Here is a 23,219-nt window from a genome sequence, read left to right as displayed (position 1 = left end):
ATAGAGAGAGAGAGAGACGTCCCAAGGTCCAGTCCGGATGATTCCACCCCCGACGTCCGTCCAACTCCGGCCACCTAATCCAACCATGCGAATTCGTCGCTGCCTGCTCCGCCGGCACTGCATCGCTATCGTGGTCCACCGGTCCCCACGTCCGGCGCCCGCCATGCGTCACTGTGCCGAGGTGGACGACAACATTTGCCGACCTGGCACGAGCCTACGTGGAGGGGACGTGCGCGCGGTTGTCGGATCGCATCCGGACCAGGAGGAGACAGCGGGGCCCACCTTGCCTGGTCTCAGCCCTACACGTCTGACGGTGGCCGTGGGCCCAGCCGGTGGACCTCTCGCACCCTTGTTCTTAGACGGTACGCGTGATGCGATGGATCGCCACCCCTCCCACCCTATAAATACTCTCCCACCGTCGCCACGGCTCTCTCCATCCTGCAAAGCCGCAAGCCACCTCCTTTCCCCGGCGTTCCATCTCTCGAGCACAGAGACTAATTGACAGGGGCCAAATGGCCGTGGAAACCACCACTTACACATCCCTCGGCCCGGCCGCCGACGAGAGGGATGAAGAAAAGCTCCGATTCATCGATGAGATGACCGCCAATGCCGACGCGGTCCAAAAGAAGGTGCTTGCCGAGATCCTGAGCCGGAACGCTGAGACTGAGTACCTCCAGAGGTATAACCTCGGCGGCGCCACTGACCGTGCCACGTTTAAGGCTAAGATCCCCATGGTCACCTATGAGGACCTTCAGCCGGAGATCCAGCGTATTGCTAACGGTGACCGCTCTCCCATCCTCTCTGCCTACCCTATCTCTGAGTTCCTCACCAGGTGCATTTCTTGTTACAATTATTATTTCTAAATTTAGTATCGAGATTTGCACGGTCACTAATATTTGTTCTTGTCTTGTCTTGTAGCTCCGGGACGTCGGCCGGTGAACGGAAGCTGATGCCGACGATCAAAGAAGAGCTGGACCGCCGGCAGCTCCTCTACAGCCTTCTAACGCCCGTCATGAATCTGTGAGTACCCACTCGTTCTTCATTCTAGCCAATCATAAACCAATGAATGAAAGTAGATAATACCGGCTGCTAATGCTCTGTTGACGCTAATAATTAACAGCTATGTGCGGGGGCTGGACAAGGGAAAGGCCCTCTACTTTTACTTCGTGAAGTCGGAGACCAGGACCCCCGGCGGGCTCTTGGCGCGGCCGGTGCTGACGAGCTACTACAAGAGCGAGCACTTCAAGAGCCGGCCCTACGACCCCTACAACGTCATCACGAGCCCCACCCCCGCCATCCTCTGCGCCGACTCCTTCCAGAGCATGTACGTCCAGATGCTCTGCGGCCTCCTCCACCGCCTCCAAGTCCTCCGTGTCGGCGCCGTCTTCGCCTCCGGCCTCCTCCGCGCCATCCGCTTCCTGCAGCTCCACTGGGGGGAGCTCGCCCGCGACATCGCCGCCGGCTCGCTCAGCCCCAAGATCACCGACCCCTCGGTCCGGGACTCGGTCGCCGACGTCCTGAAGCCCAACACCGAGCTCGCCGAGTTCATTAGAGCCGAGTGCTCGACCGGGGAGTGGGCGGGGATCGTTACCAGGATGTGGCCCAACACCAAATATCTGGACGTGATCGTGACGGGGGCCATGGCACAGTACATCCCCACCTTGGAGTACTACAGCGGGGGGCTCCCCATGGCGTGCACCATGTACGCCTCCTCCGAGTGCTACTTCGGCCTCAACCTGCGGCCTATGTGCAAGCCCTCCGAGGTCTCCTACACCATCATGCCCAACATGGCCTACTTCGAGTTCCTCCCTCTCGACCTTGCCGCCGGCGGCGCGTGCCAGGGGGAGGAGCTGGTGGACCTGGCACGCGTGGAAGTGGGCAAGGAGTACGAGCTGGTGATCACCACCTACGCGGGGCTCTACCGGTACCGGGTCGGCGACATCCTCCGGGTGACGAGCTTCCACAACGCGGCCCCACAGTTCCGGTTCGTGCGGCGGAAGAACGTGCTGCTGAGCATCGAGTCGGACAAGACCGACGAGGCGGAGCTCCAGAAGGCGGTGGAGAGAGCGTCGGAGCTCCTCGAGCCGTGGAACGCCACCGTGGTGGAGTACACCAGCCACGCCTCGACGAAGAGCATCCCGGGGCACTACGTCGTCTACTGGGAGCTCCTGGTGAAGGAGTCCACGGGTGAAGGGAGAATGCCGTCCGGGGAGGTGATGGGGCGTTGCTGTCTGGCGATGGAGGAGGCGCTGAACTCGGTGTACCGGCAGAGCCGGGTGGCGGACGGGTCGATCGGGGCGCTGGAGATCCGGGTGGTGAGGGGAGGGACCTTCGAAGAGCTCATGGACTACGCCATCTCGAGGGGGGCGTCCATCAACCAGTACAAGGTCCCGCGCTGCGTCAACTTCCCCCCGATCTTGGACCTGCTCGACTCCCGGGTCGTCTCCACCCACTTCAGCCCCACCCTCCCCACCTGGAGCCCCCACCGCGCCACCTAGAACGTGGGCCCCACGTGTGTGTTTCCGTGGCGCTGACCGACCGACCAACTTACCTTCCCTGTCTTTTCCTAGTCAACGGCCGTGCCGGGGACGTAGCTGCAATTTGTTTCCATCCCGTGGAAGACGGCCTATTACTTTCTTTTCTCCTCTATTCCTTTGTTTAAAATTAAAAAAAAAAAAAAAAAAAAAGAAGAAGGAGAACATCATCTACTTTATTAATGTCAAATAGTGGCGCTTTTTTGCTTAAAAAAAGTATTAGTTATAGCATAGTGGACGACTTGTTCTACTCCGTTGAAAAGTAATTTGATAGTGTGATGTTCTTTTCAAAAATGATAGTTTTAGTGCAGTGGGTTTAGAAATATCCTATAATTAATGAAGCTGGTTGTTAAGGAATGTCTTTGGGTTGTGTGACCAGGTCAAGGTGGGCTTGGTTGTGGGATTCGTGAGGTCATGGTCAAAACTGGAGATGTGGTCAAAGAGAGGAGATTGGAAATCCGGGGGAAACAGTGTGAGACACCGAACCTGGTTTCCTTGCACGGGTTCCGTGTTGGTGTTTGTGGGGAAAGTTTGGTCGCTGGGTTGCGTCCACCGGCAGCTACGATGGAGGGAGAGGAAGACCAAGAGACGCTTATCTAATTGCTTGTAGTGTGGAGAGTTTTGGAGTGCTCAAGGGTTGTATTAGAGTGATGGGATCTGTGTTTGGCCTTGGAGTGCAGAGAATGATAAAAAGTGGGGTGATTCTGAGGTGCCTGTTCCGAATGTGGAAACAAAATGGTCCTGAAAAGTTTTTGTCACGAATGGGTGGTTATAGCTGGGGAGGTGAGGGTTTTTTTTGGAGCTGGCGCTATTCTTCCTCTTGTCTCTGGGTTTTATTCCTTGAAGAATTAACTCAAATTCTGAGGAAAACAAGATGAAACCAACATCATGGCATGCAACTTCGTATTTTTTTTAGAGCATTAATCCTTTATAAAAAAATGGGACAAGGTGAAGAAAGAATGATAAGATGGAATGGAATTTTCTGATAAAGAGAACGTACCATGGAGAAGGGTAAAACTTGTGATGATCACTAATCTGATTCAGATGGGTCGGATAGCCCGCGACCCGACCTAATAAAAGATAGCCAGCCAATTAGCACGGATGGTCTTTGTGGTAGATGAATGTCAAGCATGCCTTCTTATATGGTGATCTTGATAAGGATATTTATATGTTGCAGCCTTTTGATTTTGTTGACTCCATTTATCCTGAATTTGTTTGTAAACTTAAGAAAACTTTATATGATTAAGTAGACTTCTGCAACATGGTATGAAAAAATTATAGAATATTTATTATTTTATTATTATTTTCTATCTTTTGAAGACATATGATTGGTTAGGATTTTATTTTCAAAATAACTCCTTAGTCTTCTTAGTCATTGAAGTTTTTTTCTTTTTTTTTTTAAATTTTTGAAACTTAGACTATTTGGTTCCCTAGCCAAGAGACACATCATTTACTTTTCTTACCTGCGACTTGGACTGTTTGGTTCCTCTTTAACCAGGAGACACGTCGTTTACTTTTCTTACCCATGAGGAGGCAGTTTAAAACTTTGATCAGCTACAATTCCTTTAATGAAGAGGCACTACTTTTCACTCCCATACATAAGATGCACTGTGATACAAATGGATAACTTTTTCTTCTCTTTATTCGGACAACCATACTCTCTCCCTATCTTGCAAATTAATGAATGCTAATACCCTCTCATATGTTCTCTCTCTCCAGCACCATCTCATATCTTGTCGTAGGAACACGGTACCCAACTATTGCTGCTACCACTATACTACTATTATTTACTTCATTATTAATTTTTGAAAAGTATGCAGGTACTTTTAGGGTACAACCAAAAGTGTAGAAAGTATGAGGGTTTTATATGAGAAAAAGGGATATTTCAAAGCACATTCGCACACAAAAAAGGGATGACAATTAAAATGAAAGTCCTAAAAGTGATACAACTATCCTATTGTTTTTCTTTGAAATAATGCATGATATGATCTGGTGGAGCATGTCACATGAAGCAACATGCAAATTACATGCCGGTTATGTAATTTTTGGCATAAGATTTGTGTATTACAAAGACATTTTCTTTCCATTTTGATAGTTTATCTAAATTATTATAATTATTTAATTAGCTAAATGTATGATGAAAGACTGCAGTATCTCAATATTGTGAGTGCATACATTCATAAAATTTAAGATATCAAGAGGCACCGAGTAATTAATTCTACAGACCTACCTATGACAAAAATGTTGGAAAACAATGTGTCCAAGATTTTTTTTTTTTTAATGATCCAAAAACCATTGTGAATTTTCCATTTCATGGAAAAGTTGGCTTGATGATCATAGGGTTTGATGAGAGGGTAGCTAAGTGCAAGCAGCATCTCGATGAGAACATGAGGCTGTCTTTTTGATTTATTGGCTTGTATACCTTCCGCATCCTCCTACAAGCACATCCCTTCCACGTGTAAAGAGTGATATATATGGAAATGGATGACAACATGTTTATAGGAATGCAAATGGAAGAATCAATGCCAACTCCGAAACTTCGATGCGCGTTCTTGTAAGATAGATTTCTCTGCAACGAAGAAGATGCTCGACAAAATTTTCTATGGAGACTTTAAGCATTAAGCGAAATGTGTAGTTCCACAAATCATCTAGAGCCACATCATTGATAAGTTTCTTTATAGTGTGCAACATGTGGCTCTCAAATCAGATCCTAGCTTTTGACTTATCATCCCCTTCTTAGTTTGAACCAAATCTTTATCACCTACTTTGAATTACTCATGATGTGAACATAATTCAATAGGTTCATTGGCTCCTTGGTAGACTCTGATTGTGTAATTTTCTTGACATGACAGAAGGAATCTGGCTACTAGTCAAAATTGTTCCTAGGCGAATGTGACTGCTGTGCCAGACAAAACACTAAGGCACTAGGACCAACAATTTATAAATTCTCTATACTAAATCATGTTTCATATGCACCTCATGCTAGACTAGTTGCTACAATTATTAACCTATATATTGGCTAGACAATATAAAACATGGGTAGATTCCAGTCATTAACTTAGGTTGCATGGGGTTCAGAAATAAGAAAAGTGTCAGGAAATAGTTATGCCATTTTTTGTTTGGTTCAATTTTTGAATAGCAAACGGTACCTTTTTGGAATTGATGATTTTATCTTTTTTACTCCGTAGATAAAGCAGGCATGAAAGGTGCCTTTATTCCAGAGAATAATTTACGACAACTCTCCCTTGGAATGGTTGTGCTCGTCACAAGCAAGTTTGACTAGCACAATTATTCCTTGGTTATGCCTCCTTTCACAATGATGTTAATTTGGCGGGTATCAAGCTTATTCCAAATATTATGCCTGCTTTATATTTGAATCAAACACAGCCTTAGACTAGTCATAAGTAAACACAAAGCTCGGAATAAGCTTTGTGCAAAGGAATAGTTATGCCGGTTAAACTAGCTTATGACTAACATATTTATTCCAAGAGAGAGTGTCACATGCTTTTCCCTGGCATAAAAGTATCATTTATGCCTTTTTCTTTTTTCTTTATAGACAAAGCCAGAAAGGAATTGGCAAAACTATATATTGACAAATATTTGTTATTCTCATTGTTCTAATCCCCGAACCGAAAGCAGCCTTAATTAGTTTAATTAATTATTCAATTTTGTTGTTCATAGCTTATGGCTTAACCTACTCAGTAGTGACTTGGATTCAACACTCTTAGGGAACACTAGAGCATCACCTGAGGGACCACAGTGGTCCCAAATTAGACCATCTTGATGGCGAAGCTGGTATATGTAGGGCAGGTGGGAGCCAGGAAGTCCAACAGTGGTCCCTCATTATCCTGTGGTTCTTCCAAAAGGATCATGGACGTGCGAGGGACATGGGCTGTGACACTGTACAACATGTTCACGTGACGCTTGCTTTAGAGGCAGCAATCAAGCTGCCACAAGTCAATTACGGCCTGCATGCATGGCACCGTGAATAGGACACGGGCCGTCCGTGTCGGTCCTTCCAAAAAGTTTGCTGCATGACTTTATGACGTCCTCTGTCTCACGGAATTATTCTTTGTCCATCTCTAAACTAGCAAGAAAAATTCCTGCTGCTTTCCGCTATTATCTGATGAAGACCAGCAGTACTTTATGGTTTCACAACTAGAGGGCACCCATGGACTTCAAATAATAGGCAGAGTTGATCATTAAAGGTACTTTTTGTTTTTTAATTTTTAATTTTTAAAAAATATTTTTTTATTTTTTTTATTTTTATTATTAAATAAAAATAAAAAATAAAAAATATATTTATAACTATGTTGCTATAAAGCAAAAAGAATAATTGGAGATGACAGATGAAGAGCTCGATGAGGAAGAAAAGTTCAGAAAATGAAGAGGAGGTGAAGAGGTGAAGAGCTCGATGAGAAGAAAGATTCAGACTCTTATTTTTTAGTTTGTATTTTAGATGGACAGAAAAAAAAAAATAAAAAATAAATTTTGAAAAGTAAAAAATTTTTGTTTTATATATAAATAATTATTTTATTTTTTATTTTTAATTTTTACTTTTCATGATGTTACCAAATATTATTTTTTAATTTTTATTTTTTAAAAATTAAAAAATAAAAAAAATATATTTTTTTAATGGCTAACCAAAATGCACCCGGAACAATAGGCAGGAGTTTTTTTTTTTTTTTTTTTTCCTCTCTTTTTTTTTTTGTTTTAAAAGAATTCAGTTAGTTCAAGAGATAACTCAAACCAACAGACTGTACACTTGGAATGAAAGGAAGAGGCCTTTTATGAAAGTGTCTCTGGTCAGATGGTATCCAGTGTGTTAGTGCGTGTATGATCGCACCATGAAGGTGTCTTTAGTCATATCATATTATTGATTTTGAATGCTAGGAGGCACATTTTTATTCATCATTGCTGATCATATTGTAGTAAATAGGCTTCCCTCAAAAAAATAATATTGTAGTAGATAAATGGGAACTATATTTTGATGTTGTGTAATGCAACCAATTACATGTTTCAATCACTGCTCGGTTGATCAGCCAAGGAGCAGGCGAGTGAATTATTTTGGTCAGAGATCATGCAAGATGCTTGATGGTTCGCATACCATTCAGCTAAGCACCAACTTCTATGTAGAATCATCTAAGCGCTGATAGATCTTTCATCAATTTTTAACATTGGATCTTGTACTTCGTCAATTTGTTATCAAGTTTAAAATCGATTATGCTCGATTAAACAAATGGCTGCTCACTTGAAAGATGTAAAAACCTTTTCATTGGCTAAAACTCACTCACCAAAGCTAAACTCTAAATGGAATGATCATGATCCAACAGAACTCAGGCCTAAATGGCTCTAACCTAGGACATGGTCCCCCGAAAAGACTGGCAGGATTAAATTACCATTCTTATCGTCTGATTGAGAGCTTTAAAGCTTTTAGAACCAAGTCTTAATCTCTCAAACCCATTGGTTATGTCCTAGACAATGAGAATTAGGCATTTGTGCTAGTAAGATAGAATAGATAGTATCACATTGGTATTATTTTATTTTAAAACTACTTTATTCTCGTTCATATGAACCTGATCCATAACCAAACCCAGGAGGATTGGATATGAATTTGGGTTTTTTCTGATTCTGAAAAATCAAAATTAGATGCAAATAGAGCTTTTCAACCTAACCCCATCGTCCGACCTCTGTCCCCTTCAACACACAGACTGATCTAGCTCAGATAGGCGAGCAAAAATAGGGGAGAAACTAGGAAAGAAGAGATAGAGAGTCTTGATTCCTGATTGTCATATTTACAAAAGTCTTGTCCACGGATTGAGATGTAGCTTGACGTAAGCAATGATGCAAATCTTGCAGTCACAAGATTTAGGCAGGGCAACATTTGCAACAACTTGAAAATGGATGTGATTGAAGATTCCAAGATTAAGTAGCCACCGAAGTCAAGGCAACTAATAATAGATATTGTGGCCCAGATTCAAACCAACTCAATTTGTTTTTTTCAAAATACTTCCGAGAAGCAAGAGCTGAATGGATATGAAAATGTGATAATTGTTGTAACCATTCCACAAAACATATTGCACTTGAAAGATGACAAAAGTTCCAACCATCCAAGCCAATAGATATGTACTCATTGCACTTTATCAGAATTCAGAGTTTAGCAGAACACATGCCTACTGTGTTGTGCAGTTCATTGCCATCGATTCCGATAGCCCATGGACTCGAGGATAGGATTTCTTAAGGAGCCTTCATGAGACATCTAAACAGATTAAATTACATAGAACCATGGATATGAATGCATGATAGGTTGGCATTGAATCATTAACATGTTCAGCAGTGTATCCCTGCAAGTCATCCCAACTGGCAAAGCTGTTTGAAACAAATGAAAAATGTCAAAATAAATGCATCATGAAACAGACATCTTAATCCAAGAGAAGGGGGGGTGTGGCGCATGTTGCATGCTGACTGTTTTCACCTACATGGAAATGCAGCTTAAAACTCTTGTTAAGTAAATACCTCGTATTAGAAAACTGAAGCTAGAAAGGATAGTCTAACTAGAAACTATTGTGGTTCTACCACTTTTGGTCTGTCGACATATGTCCCAGAACCAAATAATTGAGTCGCGGGGTAGAAACTGAGAAGCCTCCCCAACCAGCTCTGATAGCTTTTAAGACAAAATGATGTGCCAAGCTCAGGGCTCATACTTCCAGGAAACAAAACGGAAAATGGCAGTAGAAAGAGACATGGAAGAAAACGACATCCACAAAGAAAAAAGATACTGATAAATCTCTAAAGTAAGGCACTGGATTTATAAGCTATAAAAGATTTATTGTATTTTATAAAAACTTTGTGATTCCAAAAGCTATTGGGAGCGATTCTTGCAACCATCAGTTTGGTAGAGTTAGTAATGGCATCTGTCATATATCAGAAAGGTTCTGCAATCCGATCCATTAGCCACTATTCCACTTTCTTGTTGAGTTTATCATCTCCATCTTGTGATGAACCGCTGGCTGATGCTGGCTTTGATTCATCATACTCTAGAAGCTGTAAAAATATAAAAAACTTGAGATTAGCTCATTCACAAAGTCAAAAATAACATTGGATGTGACAATTAGATGACCTGCTAAATTCCCAACAGATGATGGAATATGCAATAACAAATTAAGAAGAATGTTTCTCCACTCATTACAAAGATGCTATTAATTACACTCACGAGCATTCTCTTTCCTTCTTTTTGTCATAGATTAATGTTTCTTATCAATATATAATAGTTAACTTGCATCTTTTGCTTTCATTATATGCAAACATTATTATTGTACAGACAACTCGCCAAGATTTTAGAACATAAATAAGGTATGTGCTTAGGTGCATTGACTTTTTTGTGGTAAAGGTCATAGGATCCAAGAACACCAAATTGATGCGAACAAAATGATGACGTTTAGATTGGTAGAAAGAAAAAGTTAAGAATGATATAGTGGGGCACGGATATGTTTCGGATGCTATACGGGTAACCTTGATCAAGGAAAAAGTTACAGAGCTGATTGAGCTGGTACAGGCATGTATCATCAAATCTGAAAATCTGAGGTGGCTTTAGCTAGAACAGGTACTCGAATATCTCTTTTAGAAAGAGAAGGATCAGGCCTAAGAGTTTAAAATAATAATAATGATAATGATAATATGTGAAGAGGGGAGACCCATCATCAATTTATTATTGTCAGACTTAAGTTAACTGAACAAAATTTCAAAGAAAGAATTTGGAAAGCTTGCAACAAGACTGAAGGTAGCTATTAACAGAAATGAATAGCAAATAAGGATTCCTAAAGAGAAACCTTGATTCTTATATTGTAGTTACATAATAAAGGTCATAATTTGTCACCACATGATTTGCAAGATTAACTCAGATCAGAAACTAAAAACCTTAAAAAAAAAAATTTACAATATTTTCATGGGTGCAGACTCTTCGCAAAGTGCTCTAACAAACAAAAATTGGTGCATCCATTTAATTTGTCAATTTTAAGCAAAGAATTTGATCCACTGCCACTAGTCATAGCTCCAACAACAATGGTCAAGGTCCACATTAAGTAGTTGTACAAATGGATCACAAATGCACATGGAAAAGGGAATGAGATATGAGCCCACAAATGTGAGAAAAAAGCATGAAACCTTTTTTTTACAGTAGCATTCATTATTTTCATATCACATCCCTTTAATCAATTTTGACTTGGGTATGTTGCAGACAAAAGGTAATCAAACTTGGATACAAATCAGTGCTAGTAACTTGAATTTTTAACTACTAAAAAAACTCATGGTATAAGTTTGATTTTCTTTTCATCTGAACCCCACAGGCAAGCGACGGAGATAGCAGTTTGTCAATATGAGGGATTGAATAAAAAGTTTTTGCAGATTGCTTGAATATTCTGTCTAAGAATGGTCTAACCTCTGAGAAATCTAGAAATCAAGAACAAAATTAAAATATAACCTCCAATCAAGTCATCTGGTGACACATGCATGGAACTTACATAAGATGGCTCACTGAATAAAAGGTATGCTTGCAGCTTTGAGTTTGCAGACTGACAAAACTGAGAGATTAAATGGAGATAGATGGGGTCCCAATCCATCAACATATTAAACAACCTTGTTTATTTATACACCTTCAAAAGATGAGCAAATAAATAGACTCACTTAAAAGCGAATTTACTATTCACCAATCTCACTTTTCTATCTAAATATGAACTTTTGTCATGTAAATTTATGTAGTCAGAGAAAAATTAAGCAAATCTACAGGCTAATTTAGGAGAGCCTACACTCCATTTCTTCCAGGTTTATTCAGTTTCATGATTCCAGATATTAATGTATCTATTCCACTCTATTCAAAAGAGTTAAAAACTTTTAGTCAGACAGTTAACCGCATAAGGAGGGTAGAGGAGGAGGGGGGGAGGGCAAGAGAGAGAGAGAGAGAGTCCTATAGGAAATGAAATAAAGAACAAACCGGTTTTACTTCCCCATTCCACAGGCAGTGAACAGCCACAGATCCAACAACACCAGGTACTATGTATAGAAGAGCAGGCTGCAAATTGATGAGGCAACAAAAAGTAACAAATGTTGAATACTAAGTCCGAAAATGATAAGGAAGAAAAACATAGACAAAGATACTGACAAACACAATTCAAGAAGTTTACCTGTGCAGCTTGAAACCAGTTCATCACAAAAATAGTAAGGACCAAGCCAAGTGTGTATCCAAAAAATGCACTATTAAAATAGCGAATTTGTTTTCCTCTTGATACATCAAAGCGCAATGCTAATGCTACAAAAATCCCTGAAGAAGAAAAGACATAATAATAAATTTATGAATAAAATATTCAACTGATCAGAAATTGCAACACAGAATCAGCTTAAGATGAAAGACGACATTCAGAAAAAGGGTTAAAAAGAGTTAGCCACTCTTTAGTCCATTTGCCAAAAAATTCAGAGCAACTAAACATAAAGCATGGATAACTTTAGATTAAAGCTGTAAGCTACACAAGAGCTACAAATGGTTTTTTCTGGTCCAAGCCTAAGGTTAGTTGGTTAACACCGTTACACAAATACTAGGAAACTTGACAATGAATCAAAACTAGCTTACTTGCAAAACAATACCACACCAACAACAATAATTACATCTATTTTCATAGTCTTATCACTAATCACCGTCAACATCCTAGTCTCTAGGCTGCGCGCATTGGTGTCTTTGGAAAGCCTTCAACTTGTTAGCATGAGAAAAGATTTCTAGATGACAACAAAAAAAAACAAAGAAGATTAGCAGGAGAGATCTATCCCTAGAACAACTCCAAAATTCTCAGTGCAGAACTTAATTTCCACATGGCCAAGATACTAAAAGCAAAAGTGGTGTCTGAATGGTGGAATTCACTTGAAAAAAAATCCAGCTGATGACAGTACAATATAAAATTAAATTAAAAAATTTCAACTGCATTAAACAAGTGAAATAAATCAGAAATTGGTTCCCAACCACACCACCCTCACACACTCCAATAAGGAAAGATGTGGGGTTTTTGATATTCCCTAATTCCCTATAGTTGTTCCAAGCATATACTATAATTGTCTTCATTTTGGATTTCCTAAACTGCAACATCTCTGCTCATGTTTAAGAGTTTCAATACATTCTGGAGATGCATCCTACTATCTCGAGAAAAGGGAGGGAGACTAAGTATTTAAATGAAAGTTCTGAGAAGTGAACCGGAAGAACTTTATTGGAAGAGACACATTAACTCTCTGTTTGGTACGAAGGATAGATGGAAGGAAAGATGAACAAGAGAGAGGATAGATAGATGGAGGAAGGATGGACGAGGGAGACGATGGATTCCATCCATCCTTTTATATATTTGATGAAATATGAAAAGATGGATAGAAATGATTTCCTCTTCTGTTTGGTATAGGAAGAATAAAAGGAAGCATGGATGATATTTATATAACATTTTTACTAGACTATCTTTTGATAAAAATATTACTATTATCAATTTATAATACTTATTTATACTAAAAAAATAAACAATATATAAACTTATAATTATTATAATCTATAATTATATGAACAATTATATAAATATTTGATTTTAATTTAATTTAATTTAATAAATAACTTATAAATTAAATATTAATTAATATATATTAATTATATAAATAACTAATTAATTAATATTTTAATTTAAATAGTTAATTAATATTATATAAATAGTAAATAAAAAAGAGAAATAGAAGATATTCTAATTATTTAATTATAATTATCAAAATTATGTACTAAAATTAAAATAATTAGTAATAAAATTTAATAGTATATGATTAATAGTATACATAAAATATATATAAATAATATGAATAAAAAAATAAAGAAATATTATAGTTTTATCAAAAATATTAATGAGATGTAATTTTGTCAATTAAAAATCTATCCATCAGTGCCCATCCATCCTTCCTTACATCTTCCCAAATTGAGAGGATGCAAATTTATAGGGCAGAATGGATAGACAACCCCTCCTTTGTCATTCATCCTCCTTGTAATTTTTGAATTAAACAGTGGATGAAGGCCATCCATTCTTCCAACCTCATCCATCCACCCACTTATGACCCCAACCAAATACTAGGTAAATAAGAAAAATTGCAAAAGATCACAGTAAGTTGAGGGAACAAATTTTATTAAGGTTGTTTACATATGTATCTCTCTGACAAAGTTCAATACAGTATGAGAACTTGTTCCAAAGGCAAAGGGCCCGATTAAAATAAAGTCCTTGAGTACCACGTTCCAATTTGCTGTAACCAGATAAAACCCCAGAGGCTTAAGGAAGGGATCACAATTGGAAGGAAGGACATCTTCTGCTGCTCACCGTTCAAAGTGGTAAATGGCAAAAAAGGGATCATGCAGTAGAGGAATTTGTTGGCCTTATAATTCAATGATCCTTCTTCCAAGGATGTAGCAATTTTTGACAAAATCAACAAGCCTCACCACATCTTTCAGAATTTGCTATAAGAAAGCTTCTTTGTCAATGATCATTATCATAGCACAACATGCCATTGAAGCAAGGCCTTACCAAATTCTTTACCTTCCGTATAGGTTGTTCAGGTATCTTCTATTCTAAGCCTTCAAAATAAAATTCAGCCACTATTTAGTTTCTCCAATCTTTGCTGCCAAATGTGCTAATTTCTTACTTAAGAACAGTTTAATATATAAATGGTTGACAGGAAGCTCATCAATCAAACGTGACCAATCAAGGTAACATTTGGGCAATGGTCAGCTTATCAGGTGTCATCACAGCTCACAATCATGTAGATCCTGCATGTATTGCCATCTACCCACAATCAGGCAGTTTCAGATTTCAAGGTTTTGTTGTCTAATACCAAGATGCATACTGTTCAAAGAAGCCTGCTCCTTATCAGGGTTAAAATGGAGTTACGTGGCTTTGCCTTTTGAAAGATTAGAACTATCCTGATTAAAATCAATGATCCATGCTGATTTATGTTGCTTAGGGTTGAACAAGCCTGGCCTATATATTGAACTGACGCCATACCAACTGATGAGTCTGAACATAATTCAATCTATTATTTTACTAGATACACTCGAAGTTTCCACTTCCTGGCGGCTTCCAATGAAGTCCTTTCTCCTGCTTTCCTCCTATACCTGAATTATTTTTAACTAATCAACTTGATGACATAACTCCTTCAAGGACAGCATCAACACATAAAATAGAGAAATAAGAAGACTGTTTTGTTGGGGAGATACCAAAAATAAAGAATCAATAAAAAAAAGCAGAATAAAACCTCTTACCAGGAATCACAATATCCCCAAGGCCAAGCATGGAAAAAGGCCGTGCCAAATCAGAAGTTGGGAATAGAAGCTGATTTTGAATGAACCAACATCAGAAAATTCATATTAAAGCAACAATATAAGCATATCAGCAGTGAATAACTTACAATCAAATTACTAAAAGAACTAACCTTTATGGGAGCATCAAAAGATTTAGCAACACTAACCATCACAGGAGTAAAGAACACCCAAAAGATATCATATACAAACAGTCCAGCCTAAAATTGGAGAAAACACAAGGGATTGCAAATTAAAGAAATATCTCATAAATAGCCATTTAAATGCATAAAAAATGATATCCACTTCATAAGAGAATGACGAAAACAATTGACAGAAGGAAAGAGAAAACTGAGTAGGTATCCAAAGATCAATCAACATGCCACATCAATAGAAACTTGAAAGCTATGTCCTCTACACGTTGATCAGCATGCAATGTATAACAGACTAATACAAACTCTCGAAGTAACTGAGTGGAGAGCTGATTGTGACTGCAAAGAAAAAAAAAAAATACAGAGCAAAGTAATATTGCAAAAGCCAAACACAACTATCAACCAAAACCAACAAAATCTACCATGCTTGCCCTGGGCAAATTAATGTTAATTTTCCACCATTTATTCTTATCTTGCGTCAAATGGCCTCATAATAAACTACACATTAGAAAAGAAATGACCTGCACTAGTTTCTGCATATTCAAGATAACTGAAATGACAGCAAATATTCTGAAAAAGGATGAAGATGGCGACCACCACAGATTACCAATATGGACATGCAGAGTATCATCCATTGTTTGCCTGTAAATAAGCATTAAATGATCTAATCCAGTTAATATTACTTGAAATATTCTAGAGAAACGAGATGATAGAAGAAAGATTGGCACAAATTACTTCATATTAAGTCACACCAGCCAGGCCTGTCAAGCAGTGCTTAGATTGAAATAGCCTAAAATGTATCAAATAAACATCTGTCCCAGCTACCAGGATCATTCGGATCATATGAATAAACCTCTTAATACCCACAATAATTTTTTCACAGAATATAAAAATAGATTACAATCCATCAGCGTAGGTCAAGGGATGACCCAATTTTTACAAGATCCATACTGTTCCAACAAACAAACATTTGTTAATGCCAATGTCATATCTAGACCATTAGGTAGCTAAACTAGAGGTCTACTGCAGGTACTACTGCTGAGCAGAGTCAAGTTTGAAGGTCTCATGGGCTGACCCAGCCCACTGACATCACTGAATGCTTGTCATTTGCCACATCATAAATGCAGATATTCCAACTCTAGGTTATTATGGCAAAATGCTAATCAGCTCCAACCAATTGGCCTTTTCCAATACCTCTCACACAGTCATCCAAGTACTAAACTTTCAATCACACTACGAATCACATAAACTAGATACTTTAGTTAAAGATTTTATAAATTGAACCTCATAAAGATGCACCTAGGTTTTATTTATGGATCCAAAAATATATTATCTCTTTATATCAGTGATTAACTGCCAATTGTAATTTGTAAGGTATGTCCATTAGATTATATATGTATGTATATATGCATGTAACCCAAAAGGTAGAAGGTAATACTTGAGAATTGATTTAATAATTACTCTAGAACAAAAATATAGAATAATTATGCAGAGGTATGCATAGAAAATGGCAAGTGAACATCAATGCACTAGCATTACAACATGACTGCAATAACAACAAGCCAAGGTGGTCGTATGCATTTCAGGAATATAATGATGAATGTATATTCTTCAACAAAAGATAAAGCTTCATTAACTCTTACCAATAGAATGGCACCAGTTTTAAATGAGCCCAATGACAGCATTTCAATTCCCTACAAGAGATAAAATGTTAAGTGAACCTGATGATGCATCAAGTTTAAAATACATGCATGACATTTTTAAACAGCTGGAGATCCTTTAAAAGAAATAAATCCATAAGGTTTGAAATAAAATGCAAAAAAATCACAACATCTTGTATAATAGATAAAAAAAATAAATATCATGATGGGAAGTTTGAAATAATCCTGATGGTTTTACTATAGTGAAACCTCTGCAGCTACCACACTGCTGAGAAAGTAATAGCCAATGAGCCACATACTATCTGAACATAGATATTAGCTTGAAACCATACTGAAGAGGCAAGTAGTGGATAAAATGCAAGTCATAATTTCCATGGCAAAAGTTCCACCTGCAAGCAACAGTGGACATGAAAATTAAAGGAAAAGAAACTAGATGTCCCTAGACTTGATCCTTAAAGTGATGACATAATAATCCCAAACAACCTATCTGGCAAAACCATAAGCACAGAGTACTAGTCATCTTTTTCCCCCCTGCTTCACTAAGACACAGTCTTAGCCATCTATAAGCATTTTCTGGCCATTGGTGTTTGATTGGGATCTTTGTAGGGTCCCACAACCAGTAAACTTAGAATTCATTTACTTGACCATAAGTTAATGATAGTTTTAGCTAAAATCGAAGGCTCAAAGTCAGTGAGGCATTCAAGAAATCAATTGCAAAAATATATATATATGATGTGAACAAATGTACATATACTACAACTTACCAAAATGTAATATTGATGATTCAAAAAACTATCCAAGTATCCATACATATTACAAAAGCACAAAATTATGGAAGAATTCATAGCAACAAATTTTGTACTCTAGATGATGCATAATGAAATCTACACCTTTTAAAATTTCTTGACAGTGCTGAGGAAGGCTAAGGCTCAATATTTTGCAATAAACTATGCATAAAATTTCTAAGGAAACATTGGGAATGAAACAATAGATGAACGCAATAACTACCAGTTCCATAAGATAATCCAAAAGATTGAAGGAAAAAGAACAGCATTACATACCAAAGCGATCAAAATATCATCATTTGAAAGATAAGGCTAACCTGAATGCAGAATGCAATACCCAAAATATTGTTAGCGAGCCAATGCTTTTGCGAAGCATACCACACACAGAACAAGGTTCCTGGAATTGAGGCAACAATCTGAGACCTGGTGAACTCCACTGAAGCAGCTGCATCAAAGGAATATTAAAACCTAAACATCATTCCAAACCAAAATGACCCAGAGAAGGCAAAACACCTAATCAATCCTGATGATTAACAGCAGGGGCAAAGCCTCAGTCTATCAGATTTTTTATAATTTGTATACATCCTAACCTGTCACAATATTTTACCCGAATTTGGTGTGATAAAAACATTCTCAACTATACACAAATGTAGAGATACCAAATAGTTTATGCAACTAATACCATGGAAACTTGAAAGGAAAAACTGATACAAGACTGCACAGGCTAGAAAAAAAAAAGAGATCTGAATTTTGTATGCAATTAGACCCGCCTGTATGAATGAGATACAAAAAAATAAAAAAAAAAAAGAAAAAAGGAATGAGAAGTTTTCTTAATTTGAAAGGAAAAATCCACAACCCATTCCAACTCAAGCACTGCAAGATAGTAATTTCTGTCCTGAGTGCCAAAAATGGCTATAACTTCCTGACTTCTGTTGGTTCTCCAGGAACTTAAGCACACAAGAAGCTCTCACAAAATTTTCAAATTTTCTTGCAACATCCCTATGAGGACCAAATTGGCATGTGGTTTAGTCCCACGTCATTTATATGCTGGGGAGGTCTTGGGTACTTGTAAAAGGCCAAGGAACCCTACTTTTGTTTAGTCCTTTTGGGTGAATCCCTGGGTCGTTACAAAGTATCAAAATGGACCCATGTGGACTAGGGTACGTTATCAAAGTGGACCCAGCACAAACTTTTTTGGATCTGACCACGGGCTGATTGTGCAGTTTGTGATTGATTTGGAATTGGATCATTAACTTGAAGAGGGCACCAAGTTTAAACAAGAGGTGTGCCATTTCAATTATGCACTAGGGAGATCTTAAGTACTTATGTAAGGACAAGGAACCCCAAAATAAATCTTTTGGCTAGCCTTTTTGGATGAGGTCTTGAATCATCACAATATCTTTTCTTATATAGAACCAACTATTAAAACAGAATGGATTTTCAACAAGCAACAAGTCTTAATATTTTTGATCAATAAATAAACTGCACATCAATGATTCCGCATCACCGCACATATCCCTTTTTATACAAAAGCCAACCGTTAAAACAGAATTGATTTTCCTAAAACATCAAATATCAATAACTTAAATCAACCAACGGACTACAATTCAATCATTATATGCAACTAAATATTTCTTTCCCATTCTAAGGTGGTAGGATATGGAGCCAAAAAAGACATTTAAGAAATTGATGGGTCCATGACACCAACCCCCTCCCGGAGGGCAAAAAAGAAGTACATTTGTGTCTATGATATCCCTCTGGCTCCTCACTTTGCCTTTGAAGAACCTTCTATTGAGCTTCCTGTAGATCTTCCAAGCATATGCCATAGGTACAACATGGCACCTAAATACTAATTGGTGTAACAATTAACAAATAATCTAATCCCACCACCTCAAGGTTGGCAAGGGATATAGTGGATGACTTAACAGTGTGGATCATAAATCATGATCAAAAACAACTTCAAAATGCTCAAAAACATGTCACAAGAAATAGATAGTGAACATCTTCTCAACCACCTACCAAAGAGCTTGTGAGTTTTCTTCACCTATTTTCCTCATTTTTACCAGGTTATGATAGATTATAATGTTCATCAAAGAATGAAAACCATACAGATACCTAAATTTTCCACTGAACAGAAGTGTTCCAAATCCAAACCAGCTTGTAGACATCAGAGTGTAATCCACTTCTAAAAAGATCATAGAAAAGCATGACAAAGAGACCTTTTAGCTTCCCATCTCCAAATACCAATGTAAGAAAGTAGGTTATAGCCCCACGGAATCTTGAGAAGGCTGCTCTCTGAACACCTCATCCCATGGATTCTTTTTCGTGATTTAGCAACAAAGTATGCTTTACCAATGCATCTTCATGCAGGAAAGGAGAAAAATTGTAAGAGTGCAACACATACTATTTTAGACCAAACCACATATTCCTTCGAAATCTGATGTCATCATTCATGTGAACCTTAAGAACCAACGCAAGGCTTACCATCATATCTAAAATTCCCATCCTATGGGCCATCCTGTTTTCACATTTTGATGGATCATTTGTGTCTATAACACGTACTGCTTTCATGGACAAATGTTATCTTCTACCTTAACCAATTAAATATTTATTAAATCATTCATAAATTAATGGTGCCTTGGCTTTAAAAAAAAAAAAATCTGACACTTCATTTGATCTTTATATAAACACAAAGTAAGCATACACACATAATTGTGTGTATATATATAATGTATATATACAAATATATGTATAGTATATGATTATATCTATATATGTGTGTGTATGTATGCACATATGCGTGTACGCATGTATGTATAATCAGATCTTCTGTAAATAGATCTGTTGTTGATAACTATTACTTGAAAGTTACAAAATTCAAAACCGCTTATTCGCAATACGAGTATCCAAAAAGTAGTCTAAGCTTATATATATATATATATATATATATATATATTGCTTAGCTGATCAGAATCACTCTATCAAAAACCAACCACATAGCACACATGCACGCACGCACACACACAGGAGTGGAAAGGTGCGTAATACAGACTAATAAGAAAACATGCAGACAAATATCAGGCAATTTTTTTTTTAATAAACAAAAGCCATCTATAAGACAGCATGAGATGTGTGACTAAGAAAGTGAAGAATACCAGATGTAAAAAATTGACAAAAATTTAAAAATTAAGTAGTTAACCAAGAAGACTCTGAATAAGAATTTAGGAAATGTGAGACATCTGGAACACTGATAAAATATGTAATATTTTGTGAAAAAAAATATATAAAATGGATCAGTGTAAAGGATAGCACACATACAGTGAAAGTATGGAGCACGCCAAACGATGAGGTCTTCATTCCAATGTTTTGGAAGAAAACGCTTAATTGAAGGTAACAATGTTGCCCTGCACATATGAATCAGCAACAGATTGGATGCTACAACAACTGTTTCCCACATTAGTTATCATAATTTACATAAAGGAGGATAGTACATACGAAAAAGCGATGATCCCAAGGACAAAGAAGTAACATGTAAGAACAGCGTTCACCAAATCTTTTGAGAAGAATTTGAAGAGTAGAAACAATGATAGGAGCATTGCACTCCCAACAAGAGGAAAGCGCATGGCATGCTCATTTGACATTGTTTCCTGCATGAAATACATTCAATTCTCAGAAGAAAGCAAAATGAGCTATGCTGGTCTACCGAGAAATTAACAGATTGCAATTTCACAAGATTAACAGCACTTACTGATGGTGGTGTTGGTTTGACTGACCGAAAGCAACCCACATAAACAGTTAGGCATGCTGTTAAAATTACATTCAAATTGGGATCTACCTTCAGGACAAGTGGTGCAAAGGTTAAACCTACACAATAGTGAATCTGTGTCACAGGCTATCTCTCAAAAAATTTTATCCATACAAGGAAACAAGACCATTTATACCATAAACGAATTCTATAATGTTCTCAAAAGTATAAATAAATAAATAAATAACAAAATAGCTGCAGAAAAAACAACAAACTGAAGTCATATGGCACACACCAACTGCTTGACGACCTATATAAAATATAAATTAAAGACATATTCCATAAAGGCATAAACAATACATTTTGCTTTTTAAACATTAAAAGACAAGCTAAGCTAAAAAAACAACCATGCTAGCTCTCCATAACAAATCATTTCTTGTCAACGAAATATATTTATAACTATAGATAAGAATCATATAACAAGCTGCAAGAAACTTTTATTTTTTGGAATGAGGATTTATTTATTGACAGAAACTAATACCACTACTCTGCTTTTTCATTTTTCATTATAAGAGAGTACTTCAACTTATCTGCATTCTTTAGTTTGAAATTCCCTTCTAACATGCAAGCTAAAAGCTTTTCAGATAAGACATTAAACATACCTAGAAGAGCAAGATTTGCAGCACGTTCATGAGTCTTCATATCAGCAACTCAGACTGGACAGCAACAAAAGGAATTTGCAAGCAACGAATGAAGCAAGAGCAAAAATTGGATCTCTATGAAGAAATTGAAGACAGACAAAGTTCACAAACTGCCTTGAACAATTCAGAGATGGATCAGCAATATATATCCTCCCAGCTTAAATGCTGCAGAAAGCATGTAGCAATATCAACAATCATATAAAGATTAAAACGAACATCCCCTAAAAATCAGATAATTCAGAGCGGAATAAGTAAATCGTGTCCCAAAACGATGGAAATTACGTCCCAGAAAATTCCTTCACACAGTAAAGAACAAACCCGTATGACATGAATATAAAGATCCTTTGTTTTTTTGCGGAGGTAACTCTCCTTATTCACAGAGAGAAGGAAGCGCTGTATGAAGATAAATCAAAGAAAAAGAATGTAATTTTGGTTTGCTTCCAAAGAATAACCTTTTCAAATCTTTACGACCGCAAAGAATAGATAGCAGCCTTCAAAAGCATCAAAAAATGGGAGGAAAAAAATCACTACAATGGTACGAAAAGTTTCCATCAAGAGATGAAGAGAGACTTCAATTATATCATCCAAACATCCTGATCTCATTAAAAATTCAAATTTTTTACCAGTCCGGTCCGCAAATCACATGGGACCGCCTCCGATATCCAGCGTCAACCACGAAAACGAGACCAGCGATTGACGCACGTCAACGAACCGAATCCTAACCTAAATCTAATCCCAATTCTCGCCCTCCAAAACCCAAGAAACTCAATCACTAACGCTGGCAACAGATCCGAATCGCAGAGCAAATGGAATCAAAAAGAAGTTGAGAGAATGAATAATTGAGGAGGGGCAAATCTACGAAGATTCGGATCGTACCGTTTCTGACCTGAAACCTGGGGAGGTCGGAAGGCCCTGGATCCGGGATGGAGATCTGTGGGATTCGACCTCCAAGAAACCCTAGATCGGTTTCTTTTTCATGCCTCGCCCCCTCTACTTACAGCGCTGGATGATTCGCACGTGCGACTGCCGTTACCCATATGCGGACTCGCACGTGCCGCTCCGGCTGGTCGGCTGTTCTCGCGTTCTCGGCGAACGGGAGAAGATGCCAGGAAGGAGCGCATGCGACGCCTCGCAAGGGCTAGAATCCTAGAACCGGTCATCTTTTGAACCGGGCTGGGCTGGATCCTAGCCCAGTTGAGGATAGCCCATTTCTTTTGGAGCCTGAAGAATCGCAACCGCAGCAAGCAAGCTTGTTTCCGGTCCAAAAATTTCAAGCTGGGTATCATTAT

The 23,219-nt window shown here is 38.2% G+C and overlaps 2 protein-coding genes across 5 annotated transcripts; one reads left to right on the top strand and one right to left on the bottom strand.

The window, feature by feature from the left end:
* The first annotated feature begins 419 nt into the window (after positions 1 to 419).
* LOC140853439 (indole-3-acetic acid-amido synthetase GH3.8-like) lies at positions 420 to 2,828 on the top strand. Its single transcript, XM_073248095.1, has 3 exons — positions 420 to 832; positions 919 to 1,020; positions 1,121 to 2,828. The coding sequence occupies exons 1-3, from the start codon at positions 513 to 515 to the stop codon at positions 2,496 to 2,498; spliced, it is 1,800 nt and encodes a 599-aa protein (XP_073104196.1). The 5' UTR covers positions 420 to 512; the 3' UTR covers positions 2,499 to 2,828.
* A 6,482-nt stretch (positions 2,829 to 9,310) lies between these two features.
* On the bottom strand, positions 9,311 to 23,017 carry LOC105056156 (signal peptide peptidase 1). 4 transcript variants are annotated; one of them, XM_010938261.3, is made up of 13 exons: positions 22,807 to 23,015; positions 22,045 to 22,095; positions 21,892 to 21,945; positions 21,233 to 21,348; positions 20,980 to 21,131; positions 20,803 to 20,888; positions 17,802 to 17,929; positions 16,682 to 16,732; positions 15,021 to 15,107; positions 14,851 to 14,920; positions 11,714 to 11,850; positions 11,524 to 11,601; positions 9,311 to 9,578 (listed from the first exon to the last, which is right to left on the bottom strand). In XM_010938261.3, exons 3-13 carry the CDS (start codon positions 21,929 to 21,931, stop codon positions 9,492 to 9,494), a joined length of 1,032 nt encoding a protein of 343 aa, XP_010936563.1. In that variant the 5' UTR covers positions 21,932 to 21,945; positions 22,045 to 22,095; positions 22,807 to 23,015; the 3' UTR covers positions 9,311 to 9,491. The 4 variants fall into 4 exon arrangements, with proteins under 4 accessions (XP_010936563.1, XP_073103495.1, XP_073103494.1 ...); XM_073247394.1 differs by lacking the exon at positions 22,807 to 23,015 and adding an exon at positions 22,554 to 22,685; XM_073247393.1 differs by having other exon boundaries at positions 21,892 to 22,095; positions 22,817 to 23,013.
* Between the last annotated feature and the right edge of the window lie 202 nt (positions 23,018 to 23,219).

This window comes from Elaeis guineensis, chromosome 13 (genome assembly GCF_000442705.2).
Source record: "Elaeis guineensis isolate ETL-2024a chromosome 13, EG11, whole genome shotgun sequence".
NCBI classification, from domain to species: domain Eukaryota; kingdom Viridiplantae; phylum Streptophyta; class Magnoliopsida; order Arecales; family Arecaceae; genus Elaeis; species Elaeis guineensis.
This window is presented reverse-complemented; position numbering and strand designations above follow the sequence as displayed.

Coding starts and splice junctions, on each gene's coding strand:
- LOC140853439 (XM_073248095.1), top strand. CDS start 513: ATGGCCGTGGAAACCACCACTTACACATCCCTCGGCCCGGCCGCCGAC. Junction 833..918: donor ATCTCTGAGTTCCTCACCAG/GTGCATTTCTTG, acceptor CTTGTCTTGTAG/CTCCGGGACGTCGGCCGGTG. Junction 1,021..1,120: donor CTAACGCCCGTCATGAATCT/GTGAGTACCCAC, acceptor AATAATTAACAG/CTATGTGCGGGGGCTGGACA.
- LOC105056156 (XM_010938261.3), bottom strand. CDS start 21,931: ATGAAGACTCATGAACGTGCTGCAAATCTTGCTCTTCTAG. Junction 21,349..21,891: donor TGCAAATCTTGCTCTTCTAG/GTATGTTTAATG, acceptor ACTATTGTGTAG/GTTTAACCTTTGCACCACTT. Junction 20,889..20,979: donor CTTGGGATCATCGCTTTTTC/GTATGTACTATC, acceptor TCATATGTGCAG/GGCAACATTGTTACCTTCAA.